Genomic DNA, 14756 nt, shown 5'->3' with positions numbered 1-14756 from the left:
CTGTGGCTGGATCTGATTTCAATCGGCCGTCCGAGCGGTGGGCTTTAATCGGAGGGTAAATCAAAGCCGGGTGAACGTAAGTCAGGTGAATTAAAACAGACGACCAGAAGCCTTCTCACTGGCCCTTCAGCACCAGGAAATACCTGTCATATTTTATTATCGCTGCCAAACCAGGTTTATCCACCATGTCTACCCCACCCCACACCTCTTCTCCTATGGGCGCTTAGCCGATAGAAAGGACATCTAAGCCCTTTAGCTGCTCAGCATTCAGATTGAAGAAGAGAGTGAGAGTGTTCCCTGTTTTACACGTCTCATCTTTAATGATTGATTCGGTGAGAGAGAGAGGGAGGGAGGGAGGGGGGGGAGAAATCGATGCTGGCCCCATACCTTCAGCACGCCACGTTTCATCTGGAAGGAGATCATAAGAATCATCCCGATTTGTGAATGAGTTCTTAGGGATCTGTGGGCCCAAAGCCTCTGAGTAAAAGAGCCACTCCGGATTCTGATGAAGAAGGAAAACTGAGTCGGTGCTTGACCCCTCTTCTTCTCCACCTTTGAGGTGGAGAACCCACAGGCATTCATAATGCACGTTTCTTGTCTTAAATTTTTGCCACTTCTCTTTAAAAAGCTCCCTTTTATCTCTCTGTGTCTGTAGTTCTCGACACGCCTCTGCCCCTCCGCCTTTCACACAGCGCTTGATGGAGGAGGTTGTGCGTGACGGGGGTCAGAGGCCCTCACGCTCTTCCTCTAGATAAGCATCATCATCATCAGAGGGAGTCGTTAGCCGAGCCCCCGGAAAGCCTCCTCACCAGGTCCATGTCCGCGGCGCTGGAGCAGGTCGGGCGGATTTAATGAAATATGGCCTCCGCTATAGGCGTGATTGATCGGGCTAACGACGTCGGCGGCTTCTCCAGGCCCCTTCCTCCCGCCGTCCAGCTATGGTGATAAATTAGCGTTAGATGGAGCCTAATGAGTTTACTAAACATTTGGGATTTGCGCTAATAAACTGGCAGGCCGGGAATCTAGCAGCACGGGCGAGCAATCCCTCAGCTCCCCTTATCGCAGGGACATGACAGTTAAACCACGCTTCCAATCTGCCATCGATTCATCATCCTGGCGCCATTGTGCGTGTTGCACCAGAGGATAATTACGCAGCAGACGCATCACAAGCGATTGCATTTCCCTGGGAGAGCGAGCGATCACGCTCACGCCGATCACGCCACTCCAGGACGCTCCCTCACCGATGGGACATTTTTTGGGACTCTTATTGTTGTTGTTCTTGCATGCCTGATAAGTTCTTGCGCTCTGCCCATGGCGGAGAGCAACAGTGAGCTCTGCTGTCCGGCAGACGGTGCGGGTGACGGTGACACGTGCTTGTGCCGTACTAAACGCTTCCTTCTCTTAAACGCTGCCCGTTTCCAAGTGGCATAAGTAAATTCTCTGTAACCATGTTTGGCAAATTAAACACAAAGGTCATATCCTTCATTCTGAATTCTTTCTCCATTTTTTGATGCATCTACTGATAAATGTGTAAATGTGATTTATAACACACACTTTGAAATAATGTGTATGTGTAATGTATTTTGTATATTGGAATTAGTCTTAGTGTTATGTTAGCAAACAACAGTTGGTACAAATGTTTGCTGTCTCTGCCTCTGACTCAAATAAGTCAAAATAAAGTCAAATAAATCAGTATCAAGCTCTGGATTTAAAAGCAGGGGAAAAGTATCTTCTTCTAAGCCTGTTTAACAGGATCTCCTGGATCTCCTAGATAACGCTGGTCTGCTGGACAGCACTGGTCACCTGGACAATACTGGTCACCTGGACATTACTGGTCACCTGGACAATATTTGTCACCTGGACAGTACTGGTCACCTGGACAATACTGGTCACCTGAACAATATTTGTCACCTGGACAATTCTGGTCACCTGGACAATATTGGTCACCTGGACAATACTGGTCACCTGGACAATATTGGTCACCTGGATGATACTGGTCTTCTAGATAAAGCTGGTCTGCTGGTCTGATGGACAGCACTGGAGTCCTGCACTTCAAAGCTACTAGGTGTAATTCTAATGCAGTCTTGAAACTCACTCTCTGGCTACCTGAAAACACCGCTCACTCTCTGGCTCCCTGAACACACCTGTCACTCTCTGGTTCCCTGAACACACCGCTCACTCTCTGGCTCCCTGAACACACCGCTTACTCTTTGGCTCCCTGAACACACCGCTCACTCTCTGGCTCCCTGAACACACCGCTCACTCTCTGAACACACCGCTTACTCCCTGAACACACCGCTCACTCTCTGAACACACCACTCTCTCTGGCTCCCTGAACAAACCCATGTTTTTTTTTTTTTTGCAGGGCCATTAAATTCTTTTTATTTTTTGTTTTGTCATCACTTAAGGGTATTTCAGGATTGCACCATCTATCCATGGTTTGCAAAGGGTGATCAGAATATGTGCACTTACACATACACAAATATACACTGACACACACACACACACACACACACACACACACACACGCACACACACAAACACAATAAGAAAAATAGCTACAACCATAACCCCCGTTCCTCCTCCACTGCGAGTGAGTGTAATCTGCACTCTAAGCTGCTTTTCATTTGATAGGTGAAAACGTGCTTTTGTTATCAACAGGACGGGCTGTTGGACCATAATCTTTTGACAGCGGAAGGAGGGGGTGGTTATATTTAGAGATAACTTGTCAGCTTTAATAAATGATACTTATTTGCTGCACTTTTTGAAGGTTTGAGTGAGGATGACTTCGGCGGGGGGGGGTGGGGGGCCCGTGGGACCGGCATGGCTAAGGCCCAATGCTTCTCGCTGGGGGGAAACTGATGGTTTGTGCCCGATGTCCAGATCGCTGGCCTGTGACCTCTGAGCAGTACCATGTCCAATACAATCCACACACAGTTTCCTAACCTAATCTCCGCAGTGTCACACGACAAATTGCCACACTCTGAAAAAATGGGAATGGATGGAGATGTGGGGGTGGTGTTTGAAGTGGGGGGGGGGCTAGCAGGGGTGGGGGGTAGAGGGAGGGGGGCAGGGGTGGTGGTAGAAGTGGGGGGGGGTGTAGACAGAATAAGGTTGGGATGATGGGATGTCAGGGCATGTAGGAGGGAGAGAGTGAGAGGAGGATGGAAGGATGGACAGATGGATAGAAGAAGAACTGTATATCTCTTACAAGAGCGAGGGAGGAGGGGAGTGTTTTCAGCGCTGAGGTTTGATTTACCAACCTCCACTAATGCGAAACAAATGTCCTGGGTGTGAATCCACACTCCCTCACCCCACAGCAGGAGTAGTCATGACGCACCCCCCCCCCCCCCCCCCCCCCCCCCCCCCCCCCCCCCCACCGCTCCGGGAAGACTAACGACGACTGCGTTTACAGGCTGCCACGCCGCACACCACAAAGCCACCACCACCACTGGCCATTAACACAATCGACATACAACATGACACGTGGCCACAATCACAGCGGAGAAGCTCATCCCACCCTAACACCACAACGAGGTAAAGAACGCTTCGCTAAAACCAAACCACATGCGTTAGGGCTAAACAAATAAGAAATGAACATAGAATACACATCCACACACACACATCCACACACACACCAGCCCCACTAAAAAAAAGTCCTTCTTTTCAGGTGTCTGCTTGTTTCGATTTTTCCATAAGGCCATAAAGCGGGCTTAAGACTACGAGTGTACACACTAAAGTTGGGGGGGCGGCAGACGTGCAGCAGTGAGAGGGCGTGTGGGGGGGTGTGTGGGGGCTCTCTGGCCACTGGAGATGAGAACACGGTGCCTGCATTCATGAGCAGGCGCGTCATGATCAGTGGCCACACATTCCACACACTCCCCGCCTCACCACAGCTGATCCGATCTGCCTGGTTGTTATTCAAAAGAACACGCTCCCATGCCTGACCATTGAGTAACAACAGACCTCCGCCAATAATCTGGAGTCTGCATTCGCACAAATGTGTGTGTGTGTGTGTGTGTGTGTGTGTGTGTGTGTGTGTGTGTGTGTGTGTGTGTGTGTGTGTGTGTGTGTGTGTGTGAGAACATCACATTTAAATGGATTCTAACAACATTACTGTTTGTGTTTATGTTGATACTGAGTATTTTTAAACTGTTGTTATTTGTGTGTGTTTGTATGTGTCTAAAATTAGAGTGAAATAAGAAATGTGGGGGGTTGCCAGTGTGTGTGTGTGTGTGTATGTATGTGTGTGTGTGTGTGTGTGTTCTTCTGTGCGGTGTACTTACAGCGTGCAATGGTGACAGGCTCAGCAGGAGTATTCACACTGCTCAACAATAGAGGCTGAGGACGCTTTGTGCTCCAGTCAAATAAAAGCACATATGTCCCCCTGCTCACAGTTCAGTCAGATTAGACTCAATACCCCACCAGACACACGCACATGGACACACACACACACGCGCGCACGCGCATACACACACTAATGTATACACATACGCAGGCACACACATACATATCCACCCACGCACACCCACACCCTCACCCACACCCACACACACACAAATCCAAACACCTAAAGGTAATTTATTTAAACACTTCTCCTAGTTTGATTGTGCTCTCTACTGTCTCTTGCTTCTAATGACAATTAGGCTCTGTAGTGACCACTGTTCATTCTCAACAGTGTGTGTGCGTGTGTGTGTGTGTGTGTGTGTGTGTGTGTGTGTGTATGTGTGTGTGTGTGTGTGTATGTGTGTGTGTGCGTGCGTGCGTGCGTGCGTGCGTGTGTGTGTGTGTGTGTGTATGTGTGTGTGTGTGTGTGTGTGTGTGTGGGAAAGGGTGTGTGGGGGGGGGGGGATTCATCTTTCAACAGAGACTGTGTGGAGCCACTTTCTTCCGTTCTCTAGGCCTATGCAACATGTCTTACAACAGCACCAGCTCACAGCCCCCTCTTCTCAACACATGCTAAAGCCATTTCCCTAGACATACACACACACACACACACACACACACACACACACACACACACACACACACACACACACATACACACACACACACACACACACACACACTCACTCACCCTCACCACCCCACACATTCACACACACACAAGCACGCACAGAGGGGAGGCACACACCCCATTCACGGTCATTACCAAGACCTCCATGTTACCAGTGTCACAGAGCCCTCAAGCCCGCACAACAAGGAGCCCTCACTCACTCTGAACTTTAGAACCACATCTCCAGAACTCACCAATAAGTTCCACTTAACATGCACTTTTTATTGCTGATCCCAGAAGTCATACGGTTTTTTGTTTTTATCTCAGTGCAATCATATCTGCTTGTGAGCATGTGCTGTACACCCCTGTAGGAAGCGCAGCCTGGTGTTCAGAGCATGTACTGGAGCAGGTTTGGGGCTGGACCGTGCTCAGCTAGCCATGCTGAGGTGCTGCCTCTTCCACCGCTCCGGCCGTGTCTCCATCGGGCAGCACTGTGTGCCAAACGCAGGTTCAGCTCTCTGCCTTCCTGCCCCCTGTAGGTCTGGCAACCCTCCCGCCTCACTCCCAGAGATCTGGCAACCCCTCGCTTCCTGGCATAAAAGGTGACAATCTTCATTAAAACCTCTTACAGACAACTGTCAGTTATCCTCAGTTAGAGGAAGCCAGCTGTTCCCTCTCTTCCTCTCCTCTTTCTCTCTGCCTCTCTCTCTCTCTCTCTCCCTCTCTCCCTCTCTCTCTGTCTCTCTAGCGAGACTGAGCTAGTGGATTACAAGCTGTGTACGTTCTGAAGAGTTTCAAGGTGAGAGTGTCACCTGCTCTGTGTGCAAAGGTATTTCTGAATATCATTACTCTAAGCACAAAGACAAAGGCCCAATTAACAAACGATTCTGAAAGACTGCTATGCTACGCTAAGTCATGCAGCCCAGTGCTCTAGTGGACCAGAAGAATGTTAATAATACATTAACATATAAAAACCAATGCACATTCACTCTTTTTCATAATGTGCCAACATAGCACACGGCCTCTATAAGGCCACATATGTTACTTTGTGGTACAAGATAATGTCTTTGAAAAATATCACATTTGGCTATTACAAAATGCAGTCATGAAATGTGGGAACACACAGGGTAATGTGCATTGCAGTAAAGCAGGGAGCAGAACGGCCTGTAGGGGGCGCTGTATGTATGGGGGAGTATAGAGGAATGTGTGCTGGTGTGTCTGAGCTACCAGCCCACTCGCTCAGGGAAGCTTCCCTGCATGTAATGCTGTCCACTCCTCCACACACACACACACACACACACACACACACACACACACACACACACACACACACACACACACACACACACACACACACACACACACACACACACAAACACAAACACTCCCATGCCCCAGACAGATTGACACAGCCATAAAAGCTACAGGTACGGCATGTTTCTGGTATGTTTCTGGTATGTTTCTGGTATGGTGTGTGTCCGGCTGATCCTGGTGCAGGTATGGTGAGAATGGTCAGTCTGGTGGGAGTGTAAGAGCTGCCTCACCACACACGCTGGTGCCACTTAGCCAAGCCTGTTCCACACGGCCATGCATTAATGACCTCTCAGAGTAACACAACTACCGCCCACCGCTGCAGAAAGGCAGCAGACGCAGTGGCTTCTCCCGCCGCCCCGCCAGTGGTCAGTGGAACGGGGACCACGGCTCCGACCTCAGCTGATTTATTCACTACAGCTGGCTGAAGGGGAAAGAGATGTTCTCTGTTTGTGTGTGTGTGTGTGTGTGTGTGTGTGTGTGTGTATGTGTATGTGTGTGTGTGTGTGTGTGTGTGTGTGTGTGTGTGTGTGTGTGTGTGTGTGTGTGTGTGTGTGTGTGTGTGTGTGTGTGTGTACGGTATCGGTAACAGAAAGCTTGCTGACTGCCTCATAAATAAGGGCAGGGGAACACACCTGTGTTGGTGCAGGCGTGAGGCTGAGGGGCTGTTACCTGGCCAGAGATATATCTGCTGTCTGCTCCCCCATTAATCAGAACTAATGAATCTCTGGCCTCTCTCTCTCTCTAAATCTCTCTCTTTCTCTCTCTACCTGTAAATCTTTCTCCCTCTCCCTCTTTCACACACACTTACAAAAAACAAACCTGCACACATGGACACACACTCAGAAAATAAACTTGCATTCACGTAAGCTTGCATGCATGCAACGTTCACTCACTCACACACACACACACACACACACACACACACACACTCGTGAATGTCAGATGAGCATAGAAGAAGAACGTTTATGAAACCGATGCAGAACTGAAACACTGAAATAGCTGGAGGCAACAGTGACAGCTGAGAGAGAGAGAGAGAGAGAGAGAGAGAGAGAGAGAGAGACATGGCAAGAGAGAGGAATACCGAAAGAGGGATTGAGAGAAAGAGAGAGAGCAGGCACTCTCCACTTAACACTCTGTTAATTACCCTGCATGCAGGTCTGTGAAAACCTGCCACTCAGGAGCATTTCCAAACAAATCCTCTCCTCCGCAACACACACACACACACACACACACACACAAATACACATACAGCTCCTGCCTGCAGCCCTCTGCTCTGACGCTGATATGTAATTAAAGACGTCTCCAAAATCCTTCTCTACAGCCCGGGACACAGCCAAAAATGTAAATGCCATTAAGGAAGACAATGAATTGGATTTTGTGTTTTAATGTCTCTCGTTTTGCTGTCGCTCATTTCCATAGTCCTTATTTTCCCACAACAAAAGCTGTGACCTTCTAAACGCTGGCATTTGTTCAGTCCGAGCTCAACGCAATCAAGCCCCCACATGGTGGAGGGAGGGAGGAGCTCTCTCTTCCACAACCTGCACCCACATTCACCGCAGATACGCACAACAGAGGAAAAACGTTTAAAACAAAGAAGAGAAGCGGAGAAAATATCAAAGCCTGGATGGTCATCGCCTGCCTGGTTGTGTTTGTAGCTATTTAAAACAAATAAATGAAATGCAGCCGTGGTGTGTGAGGAGAAGCTCCTGCTAATAATCAGGACTCGGCCCGTCTGGAAATATAATGAACGTTAAGAGAAATCAGAAACAAGCCCAAATCACAGCGCAGGCCCAACAGCAGAACAGGTGCACGCTAACTCCTCGCAATGAGCAGAAGAATAAACCAGTCCCACCACACAACTGGCTGAATGGACACACACACACACACACACGAATGCATGTGCACACACACACACACACACACACGCACACACACACACACACACACACACACACACACACACACACACACAAAAGTCAATCTCATGCATTATTCAATAGAGGGGAGGCTGTCTGCCAGGGGTCAGGCCGTCTTGACCCCCGTGACAGGACGTGAAAGGGAGATGGTTGGCTAGGAAAGCTCTGATCTGTGGTGAGGCAGGACGGTATTATTAGCCCGACAGACGCAGACAGAGGCGGATGAACGGACCCAATCCTCTCCTGACACCGTGTTCCGCACATGGGCTAGAACCTGCGAGAGCGGGAGCAGCACACCTCTCCAGCGCTGGACTTGGTGTTACAGCTATCGTGCACCCGCGCTGTGTTTCACCGCCTTTAAAACAATCCCCACAGATGAATAATCTATGGCAGAGCAGGGGTGAAATATTTAAAGATCCACGGAGATCGGACTGCTGCAACAGATGTTAAATGCAACCAACTTTTCTTTCTTTTGCTGATCATTTTTTTTTCTAAGCTGTGCTAAAGTCCAAGAGAAAATAGGATAAACAGATGTCTGGCTTCCCTACAGGAAAATAGGACACATTTGGAATGATAAGTCTCCTAAACTCCATTGAAAATGCCAGGAGCGTGCTGGTGCCAGTTACGCTCCGCTCCCGTGCCAGAGCACAGCGCGCTTGCCCTGGGTGCCATCTGGGAAAATGGTGCTGAGAATGTTATCGATAATGGATCACGAGATCCTCTGGTCAGCACAGTCCAGCTCTACATATGACTCTCTCTCCCTCTCTCTCTCACTGTCTCTGTTTCTGCACCCCCCCCCTCCACCTTATTCTGTCTCCCCCCTTCCTCTGTCTTCTGTCTTCTGTCTTCTCCTCCTTTCTCTCCCCTTCTCCCTCTCACTCTCTCTCTCTCCTCCTCAGTTAAATGTTTTGATTGTAACATAACCGGCCCTCTCTTGTCTGTCTAAACAATTCCTCCATTCAGGTTGCAGATTCGCTGCCTCTGTGTCCGTGCCGTTTCCTACTGCCTGTTGAACACACACGTGCACAAGCCTCACCGTTCCCGCCACCAGCCCCCTTTTCACGTCCGCAAAGCACCTCCGCCGCAATCGAGCTTTGCGGCCTCCGACCAGAGCGAGAAACGAGCACACGGGCGGGTGCTGAGGAATGCCCCCCCACCCCTTGTCCCCTCCCACCTGGGGCTGTGTTTCAGCCAATCGAGGTTAAGGTTTCTGCGCTTTTTTTTTTTAGGCCCCCGATCTGGCTCTGCATTCTGGGAGCGAGAGGATAAAAATCATGTGCTCATAGTGGCGATACGCAGACAATACAACAGGCTAATGAAGCACGTCTGCCTTTGTGATCCCGCAGAACCGACGAAAACGATACTCCCAAACCTTTCAGGAGCCCACAATGAAAATGTGAGCTTTTTCATCCACTGTTTGAACCTCCAACAATATGCCCTCCTTTCGCTGCGGCCTCTTTCCCTGGGTCTCAGTCCCTTCGCCACTGTTCTCGTTTTCCTATTTGACTTGTGTTACACGCATTGTTCGCCAGATTGAAGCACAAAGCTCTGACACCCGATCTCTCCCACTCTATTTAGCCACGATACAAAGCTGAGCAATTTATGGGAAGAGCCAGTGCGTTAAATATCAATGACGCCCTGTTGTACACTGTTCAGCATGCGTCTCTTTGAAGGTAAATATACACTGTAAGCTCGGGTCTGAGGATGAATGGCCTCAGTGTAGCTGAGACATCCCAGGAACCACCCACAGGAAGTAAGATATGTTTTATCTTTTTCTCCAAAAAAACAAAACCAACCCCCTCGTGAACACAGCTCTGCCTTGCTCTTCCTTTAACATCTTCTCTCTTCTCCTCCCCTCTCATCTCCTCCCCTCTCTTCTCCTCTTCTCTCCTCCCCTCTCTTCTCCTCTTCTCTCCTCCCCACTCCTGTCCTCTTCTCCTCTTCTCTCCTCCCCTCTTCTCCTCTTCTCTCCTCCCCTCTTCTTCTCTTCTCTCCTCCCCTCTCTTCTCCTCTTCTCTCCTCCCCTCTTCTTCTCTTCTCTCCTCCCCTCTTCTTCTCTTCTCTCCTCCCCTCTCTTCTCCTCCTCTCTCCTCCCCACTCCTCTCCTCCTCCCCTCCCATATTCCCCTCCCCTCTCTGCTCCTCTCCTCTCCTCTATTCCCATCTCTGTCACAGAGCAGAGTATCATGACTTTTAGCCCTCCATTAAAACATCTTGCTGCTAATTACTGTTCACACACTGCAGCAGTGTATCAGTGTGTCTGTGTAGATCTTCCAGTCATCTGTGCGGAAGGATCAGGGGGTCACAGGTCACGGCTCATGCTCCCCACACCTCAATAGCTCCTCTTAGCAAACCAGGCACAACAGTGGGAGTGAGGTTACACAACATGAACACTGGCATCAGTTTGGGATTTTAACCTATTATATGACAATAAATAGTCCTTATTTAAATCATTGGGAAAACAGATAACATTGTAAAATTAAAAACTGCAGGTTGTGTAATAAGCCTCCTACTAATCTCATATGCTTGTTCACCTTTTCTACTAAAGTCAAGTGTGCGCTCCCAATACACTACAGCCTATCACTGCAGAGTGCAGCTCGTGTAAACTGATTTGCCCACATTATCATGTAAAACAGCTATGTTTTCAAATCACAGCCATGTGGTGTGTGACAGGAGGAAACTCACGGAGCTCAAAGCATGCGATCATAGCCATAAATTCACACCCTGGGACTGAGTCCTTTTTTCCAACACTGCACGCACACACACACACACACACACACACACACACACACACACACACACACACACACACACACACACACACACACACACACACACACACACACACACTAGTCATGAGTGACATAAGCAACTGGTTGTTCCTATTTGATTACTAATAAGAGAGATGTTCCCTCTGTCAGATACCAAACATTCTCCACTAAGCAAACAGCTATTTCAGCTAGTCAAACATTAGCATTGCTGTCCACCGGTGGGGCATATTTTATCCAGCTCCCCTCACTGTCCTTCTCCCTGTCTAATTTCTCACTCAGTGGACAGCAAAGTTCATGATCGGGAGATATAGGTTTGTAACATCGACAGAGCAGAGTCAGGGGGAGGAGAAGGAGAGAAAGAAAAGAGAGGGGAGAAAGAGAAAGAGGATGACAGAGAGAATGAGAGAACGAGAGAGAGAGGAGAGAGAGAGTGAGAGAGAGAGAGAGAGAGAGAGAGAGAGAGAGAGTGAGAGAGAGAGCGAGAGAGAGGAACTCTGCGCTGCCGGTTCTGGCACAGAGCGCCCGGCGCTCACAGCTCCACTCTCCCGTCTTTATGAAGCAGGGCGGGTTTGTTCTGCCTCCCTCACTTCTACGAGGTCCAGACAGCAGTGGCAGCCCGTGCGATAGCACACGCCTGCCCCTCGGAGCCGCCGAGCATCACCCCCACACGTGGACTCTCCTGTGAGATCACTAGTGATAAGGAAGCACTACAAGACTTGCTGAGAGTTTGCATCCTTGATGTAGGCCCACAAAGATAGCCGTGTAAGCATGCAGCAAAATAGGAGAAGTAGACAGGAACACAAACACCCATCGGCTACAGACGCTGCAGAAGCCATTGCATTTGAGCACGCAAATGTTATCAACATGTAACCTCCAACGACCAGCTGGGAAACATTATTCATTGCTCAGAAATAACAGTACAGGAGTGGAACACACACACACACACACACACACATACACACACACACACACACACACACACACACACACACACTAATGCTCTGCTGCATGGTGGACCTTATATGAGAAACACAGCATGTGTGAATCTGTGAGAAGGCATCTCTAGTACTTACAGAAGAGATAATAAGGGAAGCAGACACAGAGTGGAATAAAGCACTTGTTAACAAATTAGGATGAAGGAAGTTGAACGAAGCTGAGGCTCCAAAGCTGAACGCACTCTCTGGGCATAAAGGACTCCTCGCTGCGAGAGCAAGGGCTAAGAGAACTACTTCCCTAGACACCTCGCTAGCAATTACACAGTCCCTAAAGACACCCCCGGGTTTCCAAGTCAACCCACCTGCACAAGGACAACGCGCACACAGCAAACAGCAGCAGATTGGCTAAGGACCAGTCCACGGCACACCCCGAACCGAGAGAAGAAAACGGGAGGGGGGAATGAAACAGGCCCTTACCTGTCGATGATCACAGGGTCTGAGGGAGTTTCGTTTCTGTTGCCACAACTTTTCTTGTCACAACACCGGCTGTGAAGGAAAAACAACAACAAACAACGACATCGTGAGATTCGGTCTCAGTTCAGGAGGCGACTAGTGGTCGTCGGGGCTCCAGATCCGTTATTTCCCCCCCTTCCCTTTATAGCGCGAGTTATAGTGGAGCTGGCGGGCCATCACCGACACCGTGCGGATGGGGGAACCGGGTGGCGGGTACAGACCCAACCTCGCCGGCTGCTGTGCGGAGACGGGGAACAGCACGATGTTTGGGGGGGGGGGGGGGGGGGGGCAACAGGCAGGAGGATCGCTTTCGCAGCTTCGCCTTTTGTTTACCTCTAATTGTCAAGCTGTTATATCTGGAGAGGATGCAAGATGCCACCTTCAACCAGCGTTTCCGTGGGCCACTTATTAATTACCGACTCAAAAGCCTGCATCAATCTCTCACAATGTGCCAATGCATCCATTTTGAGGCCCTCGCGACGCTCGCGTTACGAGTGCTTTAATTAATGCTGAAATGATGCATGGGGGGAAAAACGTTATTCCTCTTGCATTTAAAGAACACTTGTATAATGGTTACATGTCCAAAAGAGCTAAATTAACACCATATGGTATGGAAAATATGTAAAGCTCCTCTAAGCTGACAGCTAAAGCGATTAAAGCAAGTATGTGGACCTCCAGTGAAAAATACATCTGTGAAAGTTGTGTGTACTCGCCGTTCGACCAATAACACGTTTCTTATCTCTGAAACAAGGAAGCACACAGAAAGAACCACATTTTGTATGTTAATGCCTCTTCAAACAGAGCTCAGTCCGCAACCCAACTGACGGAGCACTAATGGGAGACCGTGGTAGAAAATGTCATGGCACCATGACCTGTACGCTTGTTACTAACGCCTGACGCTGCTGGCTAAAACGGGATTGTTTGTTCCCCCATCGTGTCGGTTTTATTTTATTGTTGTCAAACTCCTCACAGGTTAGGAGAGTACACATATTATTTTTGTTCTAACCTCGTACACTGATATCAATGACCAATTAAGTACAAAAGTGGGTTCCCAATCATCGCAAAGCGACCAAAAAATGTAAGAAATTTTTAAAAGGTTGTACAAAAGGCAGGAGTAGGATGTAGTTTCGGTTTCAAGCGGCGTTCCTAGGCTGTGTCGATGTGTGTGTGTGTGTGACTTTGGACGCTTCTGTAGTAGATGACAGTCTGCGTCCAGTCAAATGATCCCGGACTCCAGTGTCGTCGGTTTTCACGTGCGCTCGTGTAATAGCCTCGTCCACGCGCACGTGCACAAGGTGGGGGCACCCGCTCAGACCGCAGGACTCGCGCAACCCGTACATCACAATTCAAAAGCAACCATAGACCGTTTTGAACATTTGAAAGCATTTCATCTCATGCAGGACAAATTGCTATTTATGAATACATTACGTTCAGTAGGGTATTTCAGCATAACATTTTTTTTCTCAAACGATTTTGTAAGAACAGACAAATAATCATGAATAAGCTATATCAAAAGGACATGTGGCCTATCGCCCATGAAATTTGCAGTAAACAAGCAAACTTAAGTCACATATGATATATATTTCCTTACCTGCACATAATTTCATGTGTGAGGAGGACTCGGCACATTTCTGGATTTTTGTCTTGGCCTTCATAAATAATAGCCTTAAAACCAAAACGAGAAATTAGTGAGAAACTTGCCAACAACAGAATTATACCTAGTATGTAAATGTTCGCTTATGAAAAAAGCAAACTGTATGAGTGCAATAGGTAAAATAAATGGAAATAAAATTATAAGCAGTTACAATGTTACAATTCTGCTGGCACTGACCCCATATTAACCCTCTGTGGGTCTTTATAGATAGATAGATAGATAGATAGATAGATAGATAGATAGATAGATAGATAGATAGATAGATAGATAGATAGATAGATAGATAGATAGATAGATAGATAGATAGATAGATAGATAGATAGATAGATAGATAGATTAATTGATGACCAATATTTTGCTCAATTTAAAATTATATAATATATTTTTTATAATATAATACATTATTAATATAATAATACGATATCGTAACGTTTTTCTTATTTACATAAAGAAGTGTGATGGATCATCATCTATTTTAAATTAATATCAACGCTTGTATTGTGATGATAAATAATGTGACATTAATAACATTTATAAATGAAGAGGTACATATGCTACAATTACGCTCGATGGTGAATTTATTTCAGAATGATCATAGAAATCACATACATCATACACTTCAGATGCAGATGGCCGCGGTAAATAATACCCATAACCG

At 47.9% G+C, this 14756-nt stretch overlaps 1 protein-coding gene across 1 annotated transcript in view; it reads right to left on the bottom strand.

The window, feature by feature from the left end:
• ebf3a (EBF transcription factor 3a) overlaps nt 1-14756 on the bottom strand; it is a 61560-nt gene that overhangs the window by 42792 nt on the left and 4012 nt on the right. The window contains exons 5-6 of the mRNA XM_076999439.1: nt 14036-14109; nt 12409-12477 (exon numbers count right to left, since the gene is read on the bottom strand). Coding sequence (XP_076855554.1) covers nt 12409-12477; nt 14036-14109 — 143 coding nt within the window. The remainder of the gene's footprint in view (nt 1-12408; nt 12478-14035; nt 14110-14756) is intronic.

This window comes from Brachyhypopomus gauderio, chromosome 3 (assembly GCF_052324685.1).
Source record: "Brachyhypopomus gauderio isolate BG-103 chromosome 3, BGAUD_0.2, whole genome shotgun sequence".
In the NCBI taxonomy this organism is placed as follows: Eukaryota; Metazoa; Chordata; class Actinopteri; order Gymnotiformes; family Hypopomidae; genus Brachyhypopomus; species Brachyhypopomus gauderio.
Note: the sequence above shows the minus strand (reverse complement) of the source record. Positions and strands in the feature narration are given on the sequence as shown.